General features: G+C 47.8%; 2 protein-coding genes across 5 annotated transcripts; both read right to left on the bottom strand.

Moving 5' to 3' along the window:
* Positions 1-5,842: 5,842 nt before the first annotated feature.
* LOC119218670 (sarcalumenin-like) lies at positions 5,843-16,539 on the bottom strand. Its single transcript, XM_062564689.1, has 8 exons — positions 16,411-16,539; positions 12,337-13,350; positions 10,086-10,178; positions 9,266-9,361; positions 8,387-8,503; positions 7,996-8,229; positions 7,365-7,714; positions 5,843-7,167 (listed from the first exon to the last, which is right to left on the bottom strand). Exons 1-8 carry the CDS (start codon positions 16,529-16,531, stop codon positions 6,673-6,675), a joined length of 2,520 nt encoding a protein of 839 aa, XP_062420673.1. The 5' UTR covers positions 16,532-16,539; the 3' UTR covers positions 5,843-6,672.
* A 419-nt stretch (positions 16,540-16,958) lies between these two features.
* Positions 16,959-23,873, bottom strand: LOC119218673 (transcription factor AP-4-like). 4 transcript variants are annotated; one of them, XM_037473282.2, is made up of 7 exons: positions 23,501-23,873; positions 21,658-21,823; positions 21,451-21,549; positions 21,033-21,203; positions 19,979-20,122; positions 19,713-19,856; positions 16,959-19,609 (listed from the first exon to the last, which is right to left on the bottom strand). In XM_037473282.2, exons 1-7 carry the CDS (start codon positions 23,578-23,580, stop codon positions 19,463-19,465), a joined length of 951 nt encoding a protein of 316 aa, XP_037329179.1. In that variant the 5' UTR covers positions 23,581-23,873; the 3' UTR covers positions 16,959-19,462. The 4 variants fall into 4 exon arrangements, with proteins under 4 accessions (XP_037329179.1, XP_062420517.1, XP_037329182.1 ...); XM_062564533.1 differs by lacking the exon at positions 23,501-23,873 and adding an exon at positions 23,055-23,471; XM_037473285.2 differs by lacking the exon at positions 23,501-23,873 and adding an exon at positions 22,195-23,022.

The following is a 23,873-nucleotide window of genomic DNA, read 5'->3' as shown; positions in this document are numbered from 1 at the left end:
ACACGAGGAGGGGGGGGGGGGGGGGGGGGTTACAGGGAGAGGTGTTTGTACGTGAATATTATCTTCTGATGCCCCCCTAGACGTAGACGTGGGCACAGCGTGTGCACATTGCGCACGGGGAGAAGGGCGGGGAGGTGAGAGAGAGGGGGGGGGGGGGGGAGAGGGAGCAAAAAGGGTTTTGTCGGAATAATCACGGTGCTTGAATGGTTAGCACGGCACGGGGGTCTTTGCTACGCACACAGGGGGTCTGCACTCTCTCTCACTCGGACTCATTCTGCGACCCCCGGGAATGCGTCACTACTCACGTTACATGCATCCATCTCCGAAGAGGCTCTGGGTTTGAGCCCCGGCTTTCTATCCAGCTGCGGTTAAAGTACTGCCACCACTCCTTCCGCCTCGTGAATTGAACATCCTGCTCGCAGCGGACTGCTTGGAGAGACGACGATGTTACTTTTTTTGGTGTGTTTGTATGTCTTTATCCAGTCGGTTCCGGCGTTAAATGACTGGAAATGACCTCCGCTGTATGTGCGCAATATTCTGATAGAGCTGACATTTCAAAGCCAGAACCGCGTCAGGGAAAAATCCCAGATGTTTTTGTCAATCCAACATCACTTTGGTGCATGAAGGGGGGGGACAGCGTTGTGGTCCAAGTGATTGCATTGAATGGAGGCTGTCAATAGTTGTGCAGGTTTGCTTCAAAAGTTCTACGGTTCTTCTTCTCTCCACAACAACTCACTTTTGCACGTTACTGTCCCACTAAAAACAAAAACACACCCAACACAATATTGGTGCTTTGAACAACTTCGATTACTTAAAATGGAATAATGGGGACAGCACGCATTCTCCAGCACACGAAGAAACTATTGTCTTATGACGTCAGGTATTCTACTAGGTATTTGCTTCTGTGTTGACTTAAGACGGTTCGCGCTGATTTAAAGGAGGGAAAATAGCGTTTGAGTAACTAAGGCGGCTTTACCTTCCACTAAACCTCCTTGTCATGGCTCAGAGTGCGAAGGATTTGCATTTCTTACTCCCACGAATGCTCATTTCATCCGTGTTCCAGCGGTCAGTGAAAAGTAGTCCGGCCACTGTTCGTCCGGGAGTCCTGTCCAGTCCAAGATCCGGATCATAAGAGGCCTGACAGGCGGGCCTATTCCCAAGGATCCAGCGCCGTCCTTTCCTGAACTCCCACTCCGGATCTCCACCGTTTATTCTCCCTGCGTCTTCCAAAGAGGGAGGGAGGGGGGGGGGGTATTCAAAAGACGCGTAATCCGAAAAAGAGAAGCGCAGAAAATACCATCTGCCGGCCCAAAATAGTGTCGGTTTGCATCTGCTGGGAGTGTCTGCAACTTGTTGCGCGCAGTTGGCGAAAAAAAAAAATACAGCTTCCTCGGTCGGAACAGGCTGGTCTATAAATAGTGATAATCAAAACCTTTGCAATAACAACACCAACAGCGTGTGCTTTTCCAGCAACTTAAATCTATGGAATAACAGAAGCTCTTCATACAAAAAAAAACGTGGTATGCTACGCGTAAATGACGCCGTAAAATGCGTGCAGAACGTCAGCGACTGCGCTCCTTCTCGTTTAAAAAAAAAGAAAAGCTCCCAAACTTTTTTTTCTTCTTCCCCAGGCCGTATTTCCTGCGTTTGGAGAGGAGACCCAGTTTAGGAGTCTCTGGTTATTTGGAGCTGAGGCTGGATTTCCTCCCCTCGCATTCCCCCCCACACAGCAAAGACTTAAGAGAGAAGAAGAAGAAGAAGAAGAAGGAAAAAAAATCCCCACAGCCTCGGAGGAAACCCCTTGGCTCGGTGGGATTACCAAAAAAAAAAAAAGAAATCACCCCGCAATCGGCACCACCTCCTTATCGCGGCCGATCCCCTTTGGGTCCTGGGCAGCAAGAGGTCCCGCTGGCGTGCATGTGTTCAACAAGCACAACACTGTGTGCGCGCTGGCCGTGGTGCGTCCCCTTCCGTCCGCCGCTGGTTGCCTCCCCCCTCCCCGATATGCCCCCCCTCCCCTCCTCCTCCTCCTCCGACGTGCCTCTCTGCTGGAGTTTAGGGGCTGAATCCAAACACACACAGCGGGAGCTCGTGGAGCTGCTCTCGGTCTTATCCGGGCGAACGCGACGCCTCCTCTCCCGGAGCTGCCACCATGTTTGCTGGAAATGGGTCGGAAATCCTCCCCCAGCTGTTGATGCGAGGAGGGGGGTGGAGGAGGTATGAGGTGGGGGGTGTTGGTGTGACCAGCATGTCAAGCGAACCACGGTTTGGGGAGGAAAAAAAAAACCGGTTTCCGGTCTCGCCTCACAAGCAAAGCGGCCGATAAATAGCAGCAGTCAGCTAAATGTTTCTAAAGAAAACAGCGGCGCAAACCCGGATAATAAAAGGCATTTTGTTGGTTAGAGAAGCACTGTTCATGGGTGACAGTTGTACATGAAGTCACACGTAACCACAGCGGCACAACTCCAACGTTGACGTTAAAAGGCTATACGTTGAATAGAAAAGTCTGAACTAATGTGACTGGCACGGTTGTCTACACGGGAATTTATTTAATGAACGCAATCAGCTCTTAAAAACCGGTTAGAAAACAGGCGACTCAGTTTGTTGAATGAAGCTAAACTTGACAATAGGGAGAAACGCTTATTTTACGAAAAAGCCCAACCCTAGCACCAGAAGGCACCTAAACTAATAAAGTTATGTATTAAATAATCTAGCGATGCATTGAAACGGAACTCATTTCAACGCTTTTAATTTGAAGGCAGCCCAACTTCCGGTACATTAGCTCCCCGGCGTGTCTGTGGCTTGACGGATCGTGGTGTGTGGACTTTCAGGCAGGAGATAAATCAAAGTAACATGTGGATATCTGCTTTTATGGTCTCTCCACGGATGTTTACAGACGCTCCTGTAAACGTTCCATTTAACGCTCAACCAGCAACGGACTGTTTTTGTGTTCAAATATTCCTGCACCTGAATCTTCCCACATTGAAGTGGGGGTAAAATGTTTCGGGTGCAATTGAGCCTTAAATATGAGATTGACATTATTTTCCTGATACTATTTCAGAGGTCCTAGATGTTTCTAAATGGCCTCCCACACACTGCCCCATGAGGGGAGAGGTGAGTTTAGTGAAACCTTTTCACTGACCCACGACACACTGTTACTAATATGAATATAAATACATATTTGGTTGTCCTAAAGTAGTGAAGCTTAAGGCACAGGGCATTCAATCCTATTCCTTTTGGTATTATTTGAGACACATATAGTCTATAATTTTTATTTGAATGTCTTTCACTTTGTTTCCTCTTTTAATTTCACGTCAATGAAAGTACTCTGTTATATTTGTTGTACTTCTTTATCTTTAAGATAAACACAGGCCGTGAGGAATAAACCTTCCAAACAGGAACGAATATCAAGCAGCGATACCTGTGCAATTTAATCTATTGAGAAAAAAACAAATTGTGTTTTTTTGTTACTACTTTCTTTAAAAAAATATACGATGCATTCATTCGTAGCACCTTTAATATTTTCTGGTGGTTTTGATCAAGGTATTTCAAGGGGGGGTAGGGACATCATACTTTTTAACATGGCTCAAAATCACTTGCAGATTTCTAAAGAAAAAGACAAATAAATTGATTGAAAACATACACAAAGTGGGGCTCAGTGAGGTGGTTTGCATGAGCTACGATGAGCTACAATTTTGACATTGTTCCACCATGCAGCCCTTTTGAGGCCAGAGGGCTGCATGGTGTAACAATGTAAAAATGTCCTGCAGGCAAACAGAGCTAGCTAGAGGAGCCTTAACTGCACACTGCACGGCTGGCCCAACTGTCCAAAAGGCCAGTCGGCATCTGCCCTCCTTCTAACCCCTGTGGCACCAATCGGGCTCGCTCATCCGCTGCAGCTGGCAAGCAGGGAAAAGGAGCAGCACCCGAGTAGACACTGGGGAGGAAAGGGGTGAGCACAGCAACAACAACAACACGTCACGTGACCGCACGGATGGACACTGTGCTGCCGTTTCTGTGGACCACGCTGTACCTTCTGCTGGTGTCGTGACGGGACTGTGAACATCAATGAATAATGTAATATATCTGTGCTCTCTACACTGGAAGGAGCCTTAATGTTTAAACTTTGAATCCAATAAAGCAATAAGCCTGTTTGCGCCATTCAAGTGAGTGCGTGTGTGCGTGTGTGTGCGTGTGTGCGTGTGGTATGAGGGAGGCGTGTGTGACCGTGCATACTTATGCTCAAGAGCTTACAAGAGGTCTGTTTGAACAGTTGATAAAGCTGCACTGATAAGTCTGTGTTAACATTGTTCCTCAAACCTGGGAGCGCTGCCTGTGAACTCAACAAACACAGATAGTGCACAGAATATTTACACCTTTAGCACTTGTTACACATGCACAGGTGTGTTCGTGCCCTGTGTCAGGTGACACAAGCTAACTCCCTGCCCCGGAGCTCAGGGTCAGCTGCAGGACATCTGATGGAAGAAGCACAAGTGAAGGCCCAAGCCGACGAAGAATATGGAGATAAATAGTTTGAACTCATCTTGTATTAAACAACTAGGCCTTTTCTTGAATGTGTCCCATTTTTTGAAAAAGCCCATATGCAGTATAACCAGCGTGTTGTTTTTTTTTTTTGGACCAAACAGGACTTTGAACAAGGCAATGGATGGATTTCTATTAAAAATCACACAAAAGTTTCTGCTCAGAAGAATTTGATGATAAGTTTTGCCTTAGTGTCACCACACAGTTAACATCATGGATCTGTAAGATATTTCTTTAATAATATGTTTTAGTTAATGACATTCCCGGCTGCACTGGTTGACTTGTCCTTCTTTGCAATAATTAGCCGAAGCGATAAACAAGCACGACAAAGACATCCAAATGTTAGCGTTGGTCATTGTTAACATTTATTTAGAAGGAATCTCTGTCAACCCAATGTCACACTCTTCACTAAACGCTGAACTAAAAAGGTAAAATGGCTTTATATTGACATCATGTTGACCCACTAAGGGAAAATGAACAAATGGACAGAGACATAATGTCAGACTATTTATAAATATTTCAGAATTTTTCGGAATATTTATGTCACCAGATGACAATTATGAGAGAGCCGTAGAAGGAAAATGTTTACAGAAAGAAATGTCTGGAGTGGGGTTAAAGGAAGTCATTTGCAGATGTCTTCCCCACTGGGGGTGAAACTGTTGAGCCAGGCTTGTGTGAGTGTATGACTGCATGCAAACACAGCGTTACACACACAATGTACTTTAGAACACTCATCCAGCATGTGCTTACCATTTCCTATTTGTAGTGTGAACCTTTTCATCCCAAATACTTCAGACCAAAACAACAAGTAAGGTAAGGATATAACAAGACGTGATGATGGTCAAGTATCAGCAGAGACAAATATGAATATAATATATAATATGACCTGCATCCTCTGTAACAGGCTGCTGTCCTTAAGGAGACGTTTTTTTATTTTTCTCTTGCAGGAAATTGCCCCCTTTTTTTCTCCTTTAACCTGCATGAAAAATCCAACCTACATGAATGAAACAGCTTCCTATCTCCTTGCACTGTGCTACGCAGTAAGTCTGACTGACACATCATTGGGGCGCCTCCTGGTGGCTTCCTGTGGTCACTGCAGCAGAGAATAACCCGCTATCACATTGCAGCTGTTACTGGAATCGTTGGGCTAATGTGTGCTCATCCGTTGGTTGCACATTTAATCAGAAGCAGCGGTGTGAGGATGAGAGCACCTGCTTTTAGCTCGCATATTTACCTTTGCTGTGTCAGCGGAGGACTCACAATTTGTCTTCATATCCATAAAAAGGAAACCACAAGTGTGCAGTTTTGAATTTAGTTGTTTACTCAAAAGGATGACAAATACAGACAAACCTAAAGGAATAATGACACATTACATTTTTATAGGGAAATGTACCCATGTTGAGGTAAGACTAGCAACAGTTCAGAGGGGCTGACAAGGCACCAAATACATGAACAGAAAGCTACGATTAACTGAGGTTGTTGTATTCAGTCGATCAGTCCCAGTGCAGCACTGACATCATTTGAAATAAAATGTGCTTCTGTAACAATAGAGCAGAGTATCCAGTAGTACCTTACAGTGCAGCGATTAAACATGGTTGAGTCCATGCTCAATATAACACTAAGAGACAAATAAGCTTCCAGAGGCAATAACAACAGCACAGCGGTTTGAAGTGTGGCAGAATTGAACTGCACTACATTGGAGGAGCAACCGCTGCCGGCATCTTCCTCTGAAGCAGAGAACTTCAAATAATAAATAATGTACACACTTGAAAAGCGTGAGGAAACCAGGAAAAGTCCGTCTCAGATGAATTCACATGAACGGTTACACGGACACGGGACTGTTGACGACGACTCGCATGTTTCTCTTGCAGACATTTATTGCAGCTCGGAAATGCGCCCGGATGGAAAGTGGATTTCAAGCCTCTTTGGCTGGTTGTTTGGTGTCCTGTAGGACAATGCGTACCAGAGGTTTGCTGCTTGGTGCATGGTTCCACCCTCTGTCCCTCGACCCTGCTCAGTCTCTCCGTACCAAGTTCTGAAAACCACAGCAGTGAGGATTATTTGAGGAAGCTCTCTCCTTGCTGTTGCTCGTCATCTTCGCCATCTGCCTCCTCCTCCTCCTCCTCCGTCTCACTGACTCCTCCAGCGGTTCTTGGGTTTCTCCTGGCACCCGGGACCCTCGCAGGTGCCGGGGAGCGGCGGCGGAGGCGCCGGCGCGGCCTTCGCCGGCGCCTCCGCCGCCTTGCTGGCGCTGCCCAGCAGGGCCGGGAGCTCGTGCGAGATGGTCCTCTCGATCTTCTCCAGCAGGCAGCCGCCGGTCCAGCTGCAGTGGGAGGAGAGCTGCTTGAAGCTGGAAACCGGGTTCACGCCAAAGAAGTCCTGGTAGGCCTCCTTGTTGGGCAGGTCGAACTTGCTCACGTTGGTTTTGGCCAGGATGGATTTGAAGATGTAGTACTTGTCCGGGTCGTCGACGATGTCTCGGAGCACCTCGTGGGGGTCGCTAAACCAGCCCAGCTTGTCGTGGTAGGTCTGGAGGTAGCGGTCGACCAGCAGGGCGTGGATGCGCACGCGGATGGCGTGCTGGCGGATGAACGCGATCTTGTTCTCCATTTGGTTCTCAATCACCTGCAGGGGAGGAAATGAGAAGAGACAAACTAGTCACAGTGTGTAATGCAAAGTGTTTGGTGATATTAGGCCACAATTCTCTTTCTTTAGGACCAAGTCAAACGCATTTCTCAGGGACTCTTTAGAAGGAGGTGAGGGAGCTGGGGATCTACTTTGGATCCACAAAGACAAGCGGGTAAGAAGAAGAGAAATCATGCCTGGTTGAGGTCCTCCAGCAGAGAGGTCTCCTCCTTCATGAACAGCTCCCGGCTAGTGTCCGCGGCGTAGTCCTGAGGCCAGAAGGAGCTGACGTACACCCGCGGGGGCTCTGTGACGTTGATGAGGGGCGCCATGCTCCAGAACAGGGCCCCGTAGACCCTCATCAGGTCCTGGGTGGAAAGACTGTCGGCCTTGTTGAGGATGAGGCGAATCTGGGACTCGCGGCCCTTCATCTGCCTGAAAAGCATCTCCAGCTCGCTGCCCACGTCCAGCTTGGTGGGGTCGAACACCTGGAAGATCAGATCCGCCCGATCGATGAACCACTGGCACACCTCGTTGTACGGGTAACCTGAGAAGACACCAGAAAGAACCAAGGACACAGAGAAACTTGTGTTGTTAATCATCACCTTGATCATATCACAAAAAGGTTGTGCTTCTTAAGCCACAGGAAACCTTCAATTTCACACCCGTTGTAACTTGATCCCTCACGTGTTGTGGTTGTCTGTGTTTGTGTGTGTGTGTGTGTGTGTGTGTCCACATGTGATTGCACGCTGTGCGTGATGTATTAAGAGTTATTAACAGTATTAACAGTTGTGTGTGGCTTGGACACAGAGACGCGGCGTCGGCCACCTCTCTCCTGCTGCTTGCGGTTTTCAATGACGCCGGGCGTGTCGACGAAGGTGACCCTCTCCAGCAGCTTGTGGGGCATCTCGATGCCCACCAGCCGCTCCAGGAAGCCCTGGCCAAACTTCTCCAGGGGAGAGAAGGACCTGGAGCTGTCTGCTGCCATGACGATGCCCTCTATGGAGCGGAACTTCTCACCGTTCATTATGACGGTGTACTCCGAGGTAGTGGGCTCCGCACCTGGGCGAAGGATGAGGGGAGATGATTTGACATCGTTGGGTCAAGCTCATTCATTGGTTCGTGGATTCAGTTCATTTTTATCTGATACGTTCCGATCGATATCCTTCATCGGTACTCTGGACTACTCTCATTATAACAAAGCCACATCAGTGTGAACCTGTGTAGAGTTCCTGTGAGGTGCCGTGAAGACCCAGCAGGTAGTTGATCATGGAGGACTTGCCGACACTCCATGGTCCCAGGAACAAAACCATGGGCTTGGAGGTGATCTCTCCATCTACAGAGTTTTTGTTAAAGACGGGTGAACAACGAAGTGATTTGAGACAGAAAAAGAGAAAATAAATTCAGCTTCAGTTGATCTGTTAACATTCACACAAGCACACAGTAAATAACCAAATCACATGGGCAGACTGAAAGGAAATGTGTGACCCCCGACAGTCCTGCAGAGATCTTTCCATTCTGCTCCACAAGGGGTCCTAGAGTCACATGCCACAGTGAGAAGACCTCCTCCTGCTCCGCAGCATAAATAATACTCCCTGCCCTCAAGTGCAATGGAACAAAGTTGTAGGCAGTCCGGCCCCCACAACATCCCCTTTAACTCTCCTCAGACAGAGTGCTTATTGTGCCTCGCTGTGCGCCTGCTTTAAATAATGTCAGTTCCTGGCTCTATTTCTTTTTAATCATGACTTTATTTGTGCTTCTCAAGCTTAGTGGGACTCCAGTTCATTCATTCACGGAGGAGCTGTTAATGTTGTTGAGCATAGAGCTCTTCTCTTTGTACTTGTGGGCCTTTAAATCCTTGACAGACGCGGTGACCTTTGGCCCTGCGAGCAGACTACTGCTGTGGAAGCAGACTGTAAAGCTACTCCACAAAACCAATTCTCCTGAAGGCCGTGCCATCAGTGTGTGTGTGTGTGTGTGTGTGTGTGTGTGTGTGTGTGTGTGTGTGTGTGTGTGTGTGAATTCCTATTTCGAGCAGGCCATTCGCCAGTCGCTTCTCTTTCCAGGCTGTTCCGTCTGACGCAGGGAGCTAGTTCACCTGTGACTTCATGCTGCCTGAGCTCGTTGTACTTGTAGGCCTGCTCCATTGGCTTGATGGCAGTGTGGTAGATGTGCAGCAGCTTCTTCATAGACGCTAGAAAGACAGACAGAACGTGGGGTGTATTGAGGCGAGAGGACGTTTCGGACAAGATTGTTATTAATGCTCCTGCTACCACTGCTGATTACAACGGTCCTTTTGGCAGTGCGTGACGAATCGCCCTCATAAAGTTTATTGAATCGAGCCGAGGTGATTAGAAGACCGGCTCCGCTGCAGCTCTTTGAAATGGACCAGTCTTGTTCAGGAGAACAGAGAGGCTTTCATGGCCGAGGACAGAGTTACACATTTCGCTGTGATTAATCACCTGCCTCAAGGCGTGTCTGCACGCTCACACACACACACACACACACACACACACACACGCACACACACACACACACACACACACACACACACACACATGCAAACAGTACACACAACAGCCCCGGGACCTCGACATCATGAAGCAATTTTCAGTCTCGTTTCTGCAGAAAATCCCCCCAAATTGTCTCAAACTTCCATTCATTCTCATGCAAACACATCTGTTTTGCTTTTCCATCGACAGCGTTGCTGTAAACAACCTTCCTTTCAATAAAAAAAAGTACAGCCGTTTACATGGCAAAGCTTCTGAAAGACATTTAAAGCGTGGGCAGCACAGCAGAGTCCGTCAATGAGGACGCTATTTGTGATCAGCGGGAGGTGGTTTTGTACCCAGAGTGTGTGAATGAGTGCTTTTTGGTGTAATGATTTGTCCTGGGTTGTCTTTGTCTTTGATGCTCACCTGAGAGCTCAGTTGAGGGTTCAGAAGTAGCCAATCGCAGCGTGTCCACGATGTGGGAGCGGTCCCTCAGTGTCGGGCCTGGTGCCCGATGATCTGATTGGAGGATCAGAGAGTTAAAGCAACCTGTGAAAATAATGCTCAGTCTGCAACACAATGTTGCTGTTTTCTGCAAAGTCGGTCAAATCAACCACGTCCTCTCATCCAATTAGGAAAGAATCCTGAAAATAAAAGTGCTCCTCCATGAAAATGGTCTCCTGGGCCGTGATTGACAAGACCATGTGGGGGGGGGCGAGTACCCTCCCAACTGTTATATCATGCTGTTGTCCATCTATTCCTTTCCTCTGCTATTTTGGTTTTCTTATTCCAGTACCAGAGGTTGTGGCTAATTCCCTTTCAGCTGAGCACTGCGTCACAGAGAAAGACCTTTGCTGTCATTCCCACCCCGTCTGATAAATGCCACAATGGTCATCATTTACTAACACGTTCTAACTAAGCAACATTTTCCCATTCACAGCTTTCAGTTAAGTAAGTTGAATGATTGACCCTTGACAGGTTGTTCTGCAATCCCTGAGGCTGGTGTCTATCCTCTGTTAGATGGTATTAATAAAGTCTGGATGTCCGGTGGCTTATTTCCAAAGGGAACGTTTTTGAGTTGTCCTCACGCTGAATTAAAGTGCTTAGTTCTGTTAGATGAGGAAAAACAGTAACCAAAAAGGGTTTTCACAAGGTGGAAACCCAAAACCTGTCGTCTTCAATGGACTTTTATTGCTCAAGAAACATTGATGAAGGATTATAAACCATTAAAAATCCATTAATTAGACTATCAGACAGTTGTTAAAATCCTCAGACATCAGGTACAATGATGAAACATTTCCAAGTTCACTAATTTGATGGATCTTTCAAAAAATATATATTATTTTGTCACTATTCTTAATGATCTGCTGTTTCTCTTCTGACATTTTTGTCTTACTTTTCTCTCTCAAGATTACTTGGCATTGTTCAGTTCAGTTGGTAAATCATTTCCACCTCTGCGTAATGATATCTTGATATATCATCTCAAGATTTTGCTTTGTCATCCCAAACTCTCAAGATGTTATTTCAAAAGCTAAAAATGGAACAGTAATCGTGTCAAAACTGTGACGCAGGACTTTTTACTGGCTGTTGAAATCAGTTCCTGTGGACATGAAGTTCGAAGAATCAAATAAACGCCCTAATGAAGTGATGAAGATGGAAGAGTGAAGTAGATGGGGATCTCTTTTAAAGACTGTCATCATTTAAAGAACGTGTCAACAGCCAGACATCAGAGAAAAGCTGGTTTTCCTCATTTGAAGCAGCGACTGGATGGGCAGAGATTTACTGTGACAGGATCCCTGCAGTGGAGAGGGTGGTGTCATGAGAAGACATCCGTCACCTTCTGATACATACGTCACCTTCTGATACATACGTCACCTTCTGATACATACGTCACCTTCTGATACATACGTCACCTTCTGATACATACGTCACCTTCTGATACATCCGTCACCTTCTGATACATACGTCACCTTCTGATACATCCGTCACCTTCTGATACATCCGTCACCTTCTGATACATCCGTCACCTTCTGATACATACGTCACCTTCTGATACATACGTCACCTTCTGATACATACGTCACCTTCTGATACATACGTCACCTTCTGATACATACGTCACCTTCTGATACATCCGTCACCTTCTGATACACCCGTCACCTTCTGATACACCCGTCACCTTCTGATACATACGTCACCTTCTGATACATCCGTCACCTTCTGATACATCCGTCACCTTCTGATACATCCGTCACCTTCTGATACATCCGTCACCTTCTGATACATCCGTCACCTTCTGATACATACGTCACCTTCTGATACATACGTCACCTTCTGATACATACGTCACCTTCTGATACATACGTCACCTTCTGATACATCCGTCACCTTCTGATACATCCGTCACCTTCTGATACATACGTCACCTTCTGATACATACGTCACCTTCTGATACATACGTCACCTTCTGATACATACGTCACCTTCTGATACATACGTCACCTTCTGATACATCCGTCACCTTCTGATACATACGTCACCTTCTGATACATACGTCACCTTCTCATACATACGTCACCTTCTCATACATACGTCACCTTCTGATACAGCTTTTTATTTGAAGGGGAGAGGAGAGTTACACTTGTGATAAAGCACCATCTAAAAATGGTTTTTGTACCTTTGTTGGTTTTTGACGGTGCAGGCTCCTCTAAAGACACCTCCTCCACATCGACAGGGGCCTCCTCCACCGTCATCTCCTCCACATCGACAGGGGCCTTCTCCTCCGTCACCTCCTCCACACCGACAGATACCTCCTCCACCGTCACCTCCTCCACATCGACAGATACCTCCTCGACCGTCACCTCCTCCACATCGACAGGGGCCTTCTCCTCCGTCACCTCCTCCACATCGACAGATACCTCCTCCACCTTCACCTCCTCCACATCGACAGGGGCCTCCTCCACTGTCACTTCCTTGACATCGACAGGTGCCTCCTCCACCGTCACCTCCTCCACCGTCACCTCCTCGACATCGATAAGGGCCTCCTCCACTGTCACCTCCTGGACATGGTCTTGGAGAGCTTCCTCCTCTGTGCCCTCATGGATGGAGGTCTCCACATCCTCCTCCTCAGTTGCCTCTGTATCGTCCTGTGTGTCTTCACCTTCTGGCTCCTCGGCTGCTTCTTCTGCAGCAGCAGCTTCTTTCACCTCTGCAACTTCTTCCTGAGGTTTATTCACGTCTTCTTCCTCACTGGATAATTCCTCCTCTGCTTCTGCCTCGCCTTGCTTTATTTTTTCCTCTTCAGACAATGCAACCTCCTCAGATACTTCCTCCTCTTCCAAGCCTTGATCATCAGGCTTCTCCTCAGATGTCTCTTCCTCTTCTTCTAGCTCTTCCTGAGATACAGGAAGAGCCTCTTTCTCTCCATCACCTGTAATTTCCTCAGTGGGAGCATCCTCCTCCTCTTCATGCTCCGAGGTCAAAGCGGAATCTGCCTCAGTGTCTACAGCTGATGGAGGTTTGCAGGGCTGGCAAATGGCCCTCTCTGGGGCTGGGGTGTCGTTGGAGGAGCTCTGGCTTGCGTGTTCCTCTGTTCCATCACATCCACAGGAGAAGGGATCTCCCTCAGGCTGCTGGAGCTGCAGATGCACCAGAGAATCCTCATCGTGGACGGCGGGTCTGGTCAGAAGATCTAAGAGGAGGAGACATGTGATGAGACCAGAGAACTGTGGGCTGGTGTCTCTTTGAATGCCCCAAGTCAAATACCATGTGTAGTTAGGATCAGAGGACTATTCATCACTAACACTTCAATGGAAGGTGTTGGGAACTCAGAACTCAGACTGCACCATCCAGCCGGGGAATGCCGACCAGCCACCTTGTTCCGTTACATCGGTGTTTGACCCGTGCTCGGTCACTGGTCAAGACGGATCAGATGTTCAACACCTCGCAGAGTTAAGACTCACATTTCAGCTCCTTGTAGGGAGACACTAAAGAGGACTATTTGAAGCAGCCGTACGGAGGACAGTTGTGTGGAGGACCGATGACAACACGGCTACGAGTTCTATAATAGAATAATGGATTTTCTGACGTCGCGTTAATTTATCACCCAATATATTACTTTAAAGGATTGATTTTCTTGCACAGAGAACAACAAAACAGCAAAAACATGATAACAGTAACTATTTGAATTGATATGCAACGAACGTATGTTATAAAGTATGGACCGAGTTTCCTCAAAAGACCAAGACACTTTGTTTACTGTGTGCAGCAGTCTTAAGGGCATGTCATATATATCGCCCACGTTAGCTTATTTCCTAGCATTAGCCTCCTGCTTGCTCGTGTTGGGCAATGATCCAGAAGGGTTATTATCATGTAAAAGCTGTGACAGCTTTTGGTCTTCATCCATCACGCTGACCCCTCCATGTAACGTGAGCGTCCCCGTATCACATTGTGTACAACTACGTGTTCCTCAGCCTTGAATCTGCAATCACTCATTCGAGTCACTTCTGGGTTGGGAACACGTCATTGAGATTCAGCACCCAGTGGTTTAGTTTTGGGTTTCAGGTCACCTGAAGTTTCCAGGTCCAACATTCTTTATATCAAGTCACTTTATGTCTTTCACCAACGAGGTGCTAATTGTGAGCGGAAATCTACTGTAACGCTCTACGAATCCGATGCAATCTCCAGATTTTGCCTCACTGCCCGTTGCCCCCCTCTCACATGGTTCTTTGATAGATAATTGATCTCAATCAAACTGAATCCAATGTAAGTACACTGAGAATAGCTGTAGAGTAATGTTGTCTAACCAAAAGTTCCATCAAGACCAACGTCCTGAATGTTTAACCAGTGACATTAGTTACACCTGTCCTATGACATTTCAAAACGACTGCTGTGGAAAGGTCTAATCCAGTAGCTTGAATATTAATTCAGTTCTATTATTAGACTGATGCCATGATGTGTTTGATTTTGCAGGGAGCCACACTGGAGCTATAGATAAGCTACTACGATGCTCACATGACATGACAAGGTTGGCTATCAGTTGCTTCATGTTTTAAATGTGGATGTGAAAGTACTAGCGTGAAGCCTCGAATCTGCTTCTGCCCGGACTGCCAGAGTGGTTCCTCGGGCCAGCTGTTGCTGAACTAAAGCCTGGGGCGAGGAGCGCATCGTTTGCGGGGACAGAGGGGGACAGAGGGGGACAGAGGGGGACAGGTGCCTGGGTGCTGGACGGGACATCTTTGAGACACAAATAGCCCCACAAAGAGTCGGAGGGCGAAGAGAAGGCCGGATAATTCCGCTTCTATTTCCAGTGAAGCGCGGCGCTCCACTCCTCCCCCCCCGTGATTGGGACGAGGCCGGCCCGCTAATCTCCTGCCCTGTTGCTCACCTTCCCTGCAACAGTGTCTCAGTAGCTCTTCAAACGGGCCAGAACAGTCAGTGCATCAGCAGCCTGCTAACAGCAAGTGGAACTCGGCGATTGGTCTTTCGGTGTCGTTGCTACATCAGAGCTTTCAGAGCAGTGGCTCAGCACACATTCATTCAAGTGGACTGAGCCCCGCGCTCACACAAATGCTAAAGCATCACATGCAGGGTGGGGGTGTCATTACTTTGATATTTTTCCGTCTCATTACTGTTTGAAAAGGTTCTTGTAACCTTAAACAGTTGAGCATTGGGGCTGTCGAGCTTCTGCTCCGACGTGCCCTCTGGTTGGCTCTCTCGTGCCTCTTTTAGCCCGGGGACATCCCCTGGACACTAACGCCGCCGACTGGAATGACAGATTAGCAGCTCTGCGGACTGAGAGGGGGTGACGCTGTACTGAGACAGTCACTGCAGCACCGACTTTAGCTGCTTTAGACGTGCAGGGCCATCGTAAGAACGTGTCATTGTCTCGTGATTTGAAGTGAACATCAGCGAGTCTTCTGGTAGATGTGTAGAAGTGCGTGCATTGTCCAGCGTCCCAAAGGGGGGGGGGGGGGGACGTGTGTCCGTGACACGGCCGCAGTATTCAGTGACTGCAGCAACTTGCAGAGGTCAAAATGAAGCAGAGGAAGGACGAGGACAACGGTGCCTCGGGTTTAGCAGTGAAACGGGTGGACAGGCAGAGTGTGTAGTGTGTGCACCTTGATAGTTACGCATCGCTAAAGTCACCACAGGTTTTCTTATGTATTCATTCATTACAGATATGTAAAAAATGCCAAAATGCTCACAGCCGTCCCTGCGTTTCTCTGAGCAGGAAGGACACTTTCCATCCTCAGCCCCGACCTTTTCCTTTGTACAACCACAAAGCTCTGCACTGCTCCAGGGCAACACACAGTAACGCGTGCTGTGATTACTGCACATGTCAGGAACGTTTTGGAACACATTTCAAACCTACTGGCAGGAAGCAAAATGATCCATCTTCAAGGTAATTTTTCATTTAGTGGAATAGTTATCAAATACTCATCTAAACTCTATAAAACGTACTTCCTTTAAAACTTTCCTTCGTTATAGACCGGTAGAAGGATCCCCAACTCTGAGCCAGACGCACAAAGCTGCGATACGTTCAGACACTGAGCAAGATGTTATGTAGACATCGGTGGATCATCGTTTCCACACACACACACACACACACACACACACACACACACACACACACACACACACACACACACACACACACACACACACACACACACACACACTTAAACAAATCCCGAATGAATCACCCTGAACATTTTAAATATGCGAGACAAACTCACGCCGTCCCCCTTACCTGCGGCAGCCAGGGCCAGCAGACACAGCAAGCACAGCACAGCCTTCATTTTGGTTGGCGGGGGCCTTCCCCTCATCTCCCCCGCCTTTATATACGGCTCCGGCTGAAGGTCAGAGGGCATGCCGGTGGAGAAACTGCAGCCATGTCAGCCATTGTGTGTCACAGCAGCTGCCTGGCCCCATCAGGAATGTTTAGAGCAAAACAAACTCACACTGATGATGCTGTAGTTTTAAAACCCGATGAGAAAGTCATTGATTTTGACGTCATACTATACACGCAGATGTTTAATCCAGAAGTGTATTTATTAGTTTTATACAGCGGCATTTAAAGAGTGTTATATTCCAACCACACACCACCTGTCTCTAGTTATTGTATTTAGTCAGAAAATGAGATTTAGAAGAGGTCGGTGTCGTTAACTGTGTTCATCAAAACGTGAAATCAAAGCTGCGGAGCAGCTTCTCTTTGCTGCTGTCGCTCAGTGTCGCCTCCTGTTGGACGAAGCACGCCATTAAATGCAGCGTTCAGGTAAAGCAGAGGACGCAGAAGGGTGTAATAAAAAAAGTACAAATTTTATTTTTCTTCGTCTTTACAAAGGCCTGTTTACTCAAGTTTTTTATAAACAAAATATAACAGCTTCTCATCGACCTGGACTGATGGGGAAAAAAAAACATGATAAAAAAAAGAGGATGCTGGTCATCCAAAATGGTCAAACCAGACACAGAAAGACAAATGAAAAGACAGAAAAGCAGAACAAAACAAGCAAACGTTGAGTCGTCTCACAGCGAGAGTTCACAAAAAAGAAATGGAAAAAAAAATAGTAATTCTTCCTCATCATCGATTCAGGCAGTACAGAACAGCAAGTGCTTTATATCAAATATCTCAAAAGTCCACCAAAAGACAACAGTGCTGCAACACAACGTACAGAAACATTTGGGGGAAAGTGTTCAGCTGACCAATCACAAACCGGCGCCTGAACTCAGCTGGTAGTTTACCAAAAAAAACAACAACCTTGAACTAAGAACAGGTTTGACGAGAAATACTATTCTATCCGGATGTAAAGCTGAAGTCAGTGAGTGGAGAATGTCGGCACATCTCACCCAATGTCACACAGAATTCTTGTTTTCATGAAAACAAAAAGAAATATACCTGCAAAAAAAACAGTAGAAAAAACAAAAGCCAGCTTTAGAGAAGAGAAAACAGCTATTAGTAACATGCATTCAATTGGCAACAGAACATATAAAAAGAGATCAAAAGGCCGATACAAAATCCAAATAAAAAGGAATGTTTACAGCATCAAGTCAGCGCACCAAATTGAGGAGGACAGGAGGGAGGCGCCAAGCAGGGATTTCCAGTCAAAGTCCCGGGAAACATAAGCAACACAACATGAGGTGGACAGACGGAGGAGCATTTCACAAAAAGAAAAAGGGAGATTCGGGAAGAGATCTTCCATCCAGTACTTTGACATCTCGTGTCTTCTGATGCACTGAAAGCGTTTGTACAGAACTAAAGCGGCTGATCCTCTCCTCGGGGAATTCCTTCTCGCTTGGAGTTCGGTAAGTGTGTGGTCGGCTCAAATTGTGATGTTTTTATATTCATGTGAGCAAGCTGCCACTCACTCCTCTGTCCGTCGTAACCAGACACTCCTCCTGCTCCCCTCTGAGCAATGCCGAGCTGTGGAAATGGCGCATATCATTTTGCGGGAAAAAAAACAAAATCAAGAATAACTCGGACACGTAATAGACGTGATCCAAGTGTGAAGTGTTGACAGAGCACCTTGTGAGCAGAGACCACGTTGTGTTACACAAGCGGGTTCAGCTTCACACACACACACGGTAGGCGTAAATGTACACACCCCTCAACGGTGCGCACTCACCACACCAGTAGCGTACTGGAGATGGAATTGCATAAATACCATAAATCTAGTGCATAGTTACTGAATTTGAGAAACCAAGCGCAGGAGACAGACAGCAGGTCTGTGGAGGGAAACCGGAAGCCTTCGTAAAAACAGGGCGTGGGAAGGTGTCTCAAAAAACATCCATCAAACTTGATCCGGGTTTCTTAACGTTCTATCAAGTCAAAAAGTCTGACATTGATGGAGAATTGATAACGGCCAATAAAATGTTGGTTGTTTTCCGGATATGAAACATCTGGTTCCGCTTTATAAAAACAGCCTTTCTTAAGTGTGGCGTGAAAACAAACCCCAACAGTTAAGAAAGGACAACTTAAAAACAATGTTCCTCTCAAGGCCTCCGGTTGTCTGTAAAATCCTGAAACGCCTCCAATTTTAAGTGTTTATTCATAATAAAACAAAATGTTAACCTGTCAACATTCAGTTACCCTGGTGGAAAAAAACATGAACAAATAAACTAAAATACGATCAATGTCAATTGTTCAACAGCTTATGCAATAAGGGCTTATTCAGGTATCAAAAACACAACCTTTTTTCCTCAAGTAAATCAGACATAATTTCATTTAACATCTTTCCTCAAATTTACTGCCTAACTTCTTAATTTAGAAATGCCTTCTGTTGTAGTTTAAGTTGGGTTCTGAGGCCGACCAGGACACTAAGAGAAACAAAGTGATCGAGACACCTGCAACTCCACATCCCTTTACAGCTCGCTTATTGTGTCGTTACATTCAACTCTCCACTGTACTGGCGCCATGGATTTGTCACACAAATAATACTGTCAGCGTGTCAGTGCAGACAGTCACAAACACACGAGAAGGACGGACTGATGCGGAGACCTCTTTACGCGAGGAGGCTCCAGGGTTTTCATGTGGCCACGGACCGGCTCAAACAATGAAAAACAGCCTGTAGAACCCCTCCAAAGGTCTCCTCGGAGCGCTGACCATCCTGGAGTTTACAGTACGAGGCCGACAAAGAGCTTAACCACTGGATTTAGGAGTTTGGATAATGCCAAAGAATTAGATTTAGTTTTTAAGTATTCAAGCTCCTGGAGGGAATCTTACAGTGAGTAGGTATCTTAAGTGTTTGTGTGTGTGTGTATGCGAGTCCACGGGGGGTGGGGGGGGTGGGGGGTGTTGGATTAGTTCAGCAGTCCTCGCCCTCTGTGTCGGTGTCTGTGTCCGAGCAGGCGGTGTTCACGGGCGCTCGGGTGGGGCTCACGATGACGACCCGTCTCTGCTCCTCCTCGGCGCTCGCTCTCCTCTTGCGAGTGCCTTCGATGTGATGGATGGCCTGAGAAGGGGGCGGAGCAAACACACACGCCGGAGCCAACGGTCAGTCCTCCGGTAGACATCCACGCCGTCGAAATGACTGTGGCCGGCTGCGCGTGTCCTACCTGCACAATGGCGTCCAGGTTCTGTCTGGACGTGGACACGGCGCTGGTGTTGGCAGACGGGCTCACGGCCACGTGGTGCTGGGTTAGTGCTGGGGCCGGTACGATGACCGTGGGGTGGTGGGTGGGGGCAGGAGACGGCAGCACCTGGAGGACGGGACAAACAAAATGTTACCTCACCACGAGACCGCGTGTGCGTTCGGCCTAGTTCCCAGAATGCCTCACTCTCAGAAGCTTTTGACCCCTGCTCCGTCCTAAGCGTCTCTGACCTGGGGGCTGCGCGGCGGTCTGTCGGCACCGTGGATCTGCTGCAGTCGTAGCAGCGTTTGACTTTGGATGAGCGCCTGCTCCTCCTCCACCTGCTGAGTGATCACCTTCAGACGATCCGGCAGCAGCATGTTCCGAGATCGCACCTACACACCGAGCGCACACAGGTCAGCACAGAACCCACCACCGCAGCACCTCAGAACACATGCAGGGCCTTTACATCATCGCTAATCCCAACAATTACTTCTGCAGAATTCACAAGAGCAATGAATGCTATTGTGAATAAATCAGATTAAACGATAAACCTAAAACACTGAGGATACTTTGACTTCTTTTGTTGCTGTGCATTCATGTAATTTATCAAAGTCTAAACTATTGGTTCACAATTTTATCCCAAGAGTCCATTGTACTCCATTGTTCAATAAGTCTTTAAAACAAAGCACTGAATTACTGCTCAGCTCCATTTTGCCTCTTTGTAAATATCTCAGTCCTGCATCTCCAGCGCTGTTTACTTTTCTCATCCACCACCTGTTCAGTCCCCATTGTATCTACCTGCTATTCAGGTAGATCCAGGATGTGAGCCAGTGAGGAAATACCTGGTCGTTCCGGCCCAGCCGTGTTCAGGTGACTGACAAACATTTCCCGGACCCACATGCGGATCAGAAGATGTAAACGGCTGGTGGGACCGAATGGTGGAACGTGGTGTTCTGCTGGTTAACGTCCACTGAGACACGGTTATCTCAACCTCTCTGATGCAGTGTCTTGGTAGACGCTTAGGGGAACCATTGGTTCCCACATGCTTCCATGAACGAAGAATTACAAAAAGGTTCGGGCGAATTGAAGTAAAATGGGGGTTTAAGAAAGGAACACTACTTGTAACTATCGTATTTCTTTCTATTTCCCAAACACACGCACTGCGCTTGTATTCTTTGTTCCCCGTGGCGACATGTCAGAGTGACACAGGGTGAGCTGAATACTAGTGACAAGAAGTTCTTGCCGTCACTGTTGAGCCTTAATACTCGTGCACTACTGAAATAGATGATTCCACCGACTCACCTGTTCCTCCAGCTGCATACGAGCCGAGCGCTCCTTGTCCAGTTGCTGTCGGAGCTCCAACATCTCCCTCCTCGCCTCCTCGACTTTCTCCTCCTCCAGCGTGTCCGGAGAGCCGATGCCTTCGTCCTTCTCCTCCACTCGCCTCCTCTTGGGCGATGAGCCGCTAAAGTCCTGCAGTGACACAGCGGCCGTTTGAGGTAAAAGCGCCATGCTGAATATTAGTCTTTGTACAGAATCTGAGAGGTTTCCACTGTATTTTATAAAAGACCCATGCTGCAAAACAGCAGCGTGGTAAAAAAAAAAAAGTAAAACAGGTAAACAGATGTTACAGCTCAAAACAGAGGATGGTTTGTGGTAATCGGAGGTATAAAAAATAAAAATAAAATCTACTATGAAAAACAATGGCACCGGATATTACCTGGAGGAAGCGCTTGAGGTGGTTGTTCTGTGCCAGCAGCTGCGTCTTTTCCTGCTCCAAGGCAAAGATGTAGTCTGATGTCTGCTGCAGGATGGCCGCCTGGCAGGGACGGAAAAAAGTACGAGTATGAGCGCGCTGCACGGCCCGAAGAAGCAGCACGTGGTCCTGATCGGTGCCGTCGCGTCAGTGTTTGAGCGTTTCCTGCACCTTGCTGAGTTTCTCCCCGTCTGCTTGGGGCAGGAGTGTTTTTAGAGACTGGAAACCGGCGTTGATGCTCTGCATGCGCCGGCGTTCGTTGCTGTTGGCAATCTCACGGCGGATTCGTCTCTCCTGGTCCTGGGCCGTCTCCGGGCTGAGGGGGATGTTGGCCAAGCTGAGGGACCCGGTTAAAAAGAGAGAGAGAGAGAGACTCACTCATCACTCTGTCCACACAGGCAGCGTGTCCATCAGAGGCCAGGAGCTCCTCTCCGATGCCATGGTAGAAGATGAAAGTTTCAACATCACACAGAATACAGCGAAAAATATATATTGTAGAAGACTGCTACTTATTGTTGAAAATCTTTATTGTAGATAAACTGATAACACAAACCTGCTGTGATGTTAAAGTTAAAATAAATCACAATGAGCTGATCTCTGGCACAGACTCCTTGAACCTTTAATCTTTGCTTTAGTCTTAACCTCACATTCCTCAGTTTAGCCCACTGGTCTACTTCTGTGTGTTTGGCTGAACTCACTGCCCCCCACTCACAATCCACGCCACGGGTTGGGAGGTTATAGTGGCAAATCCATCCTTGTCATGTTTACTTGGGGGGAGAAATGCATGAACCACTATGGCTGAAGGCGACCATGGTGCCATGAGGTCAGCGGACCCAGATCTAAATAGTTATTTCCTGTATAAGAAGAGTGTGTAAGTGTGAAGCCATACCTTCAGAGCTAAATTCAGTCACGGTGGACTAAACATGTTTGTTTACTAAGCAAAAAAGGAACCGCTCATTAGATGATCTGATGTGTGATCATTAATCTTGCAAAACGCACATCATGATGAAAAATGCAAATGACAAAGCGCTCCTTAGTCCGTCATCACATTGACGTCAAATATCCGACCAGACAAACATTCACGCGCGCAGATGGAGTCAGCTGTTGCGCGCCGAGCCTGCGGAGCTCCAACATGGCCGCCGGAGGGCGCGTCGCACCGTCTGGACGGCGGCACCACTGAAATGTGACTCCACCTCCACCACCTCCTCCTCCAGCAGCTGCTGCTGCTGGAGGCCCCCTGGCACCACGGAGAACAATGCTTTCTACCGTTAGCGCCACGCTAGCAGCTACTCTCTGCTCTGCTGCTACGAGTTGAAGATATATGCCCCCCCCCAAAAAAAGAACACACGCACACTCACGAGACGACACGTTTCACTTGAACGCGAGAGTCCGTGGGCACGCGGCTCGGGGAGAAAACCCGTGCGTTCTGGCAGCTAACTGGTTAGCCATGCTAAGCTAATTTTAGCACACGGCACAGCCCATGGCTGCTACGCACATAGTAAAGCCAACACCCGCCCCCCTTTCCCAAATCCTCGTAGTCGCTTTAAATGCACCCACGGATACATTACGCGTGATTTGGTGAACGTGTCCGCGGGGGGAGAGGACCGGGCGTCTCTAGCATGCGGTTTCGGGTCGGGCGGCGGGACAACACGTTAACTACCACGTGGTTGGCGTTCAACTGCAAGCAAATGTATCGATTTCACGGCGCTGATTTACATATTTCTGCGCGCAATGGCCGCAAAACGTGCCCCTTGTGTTATTACACGTCACCGGGCCGCACGGCGCAGTGACACCGGTTAAACTCGCGCGTGTGTCCTCGCCGCCGATGGCAGCAGCATCTGGTCCCCGGGCTGCTAGGTGCTGCCACCGCGCTCCTGCTGCCAACACGTCGCAGCGGAGCTAACGGCTAGCATGCTAGCTGAAGTCGGGCTGCATCACAGACGCACCGCGGCGACACGAGGGGGGATTTGTGCGAGCGGTTACCGCGTCGACAGACAAATAGCCAGCTACACACCTGCAGAGACCCCCAATAACATCCTTCTCCGTCTTCTTGAAGGGCTGTATCTTGTCCGTCGGCATCATGTAGTAGTCCATGCTTTCAAAGCCACCCTCTGTAGTCCGTGTTTTCTGTTTTATTTTTTTCTTCCTCCACCGCCGTCCTTTTTAAAAAACAGCCTTATGATGTTGGTTTGTAGCACGGAGCTCCCGCCGTAGTCCTCAACGGCGCATATCCCAAAATACCGCTTCAAAATGTGACAATCTGCAGAATAGAATAAAAGATAAAAAAAGTAAGTTCAAGCTGTGTTGCTTCCCACAGCTGATGGGGTTCCCTCCAATGTGTGTGTGTGTGTGTGTGTGGCTTCTTGCCTCCGCCTACTACGTGTGTG

This window comes from Pungitius pungitius, chromosome 9 (assembly GCF_949316345.1).
Source record: "Pungitius pungitius chromosome 9, fPunPun2.1, whole genome shotgun sequence".
NCBI lineage: Eukaryota > Metazoa > Chordata > Actinopteri > Perciformes > Gasterosteidae > Pungitius > Pungitius pungitius.
This window is presented reverse-complemented; position numbering and strand designations above follow the sequence as displayed.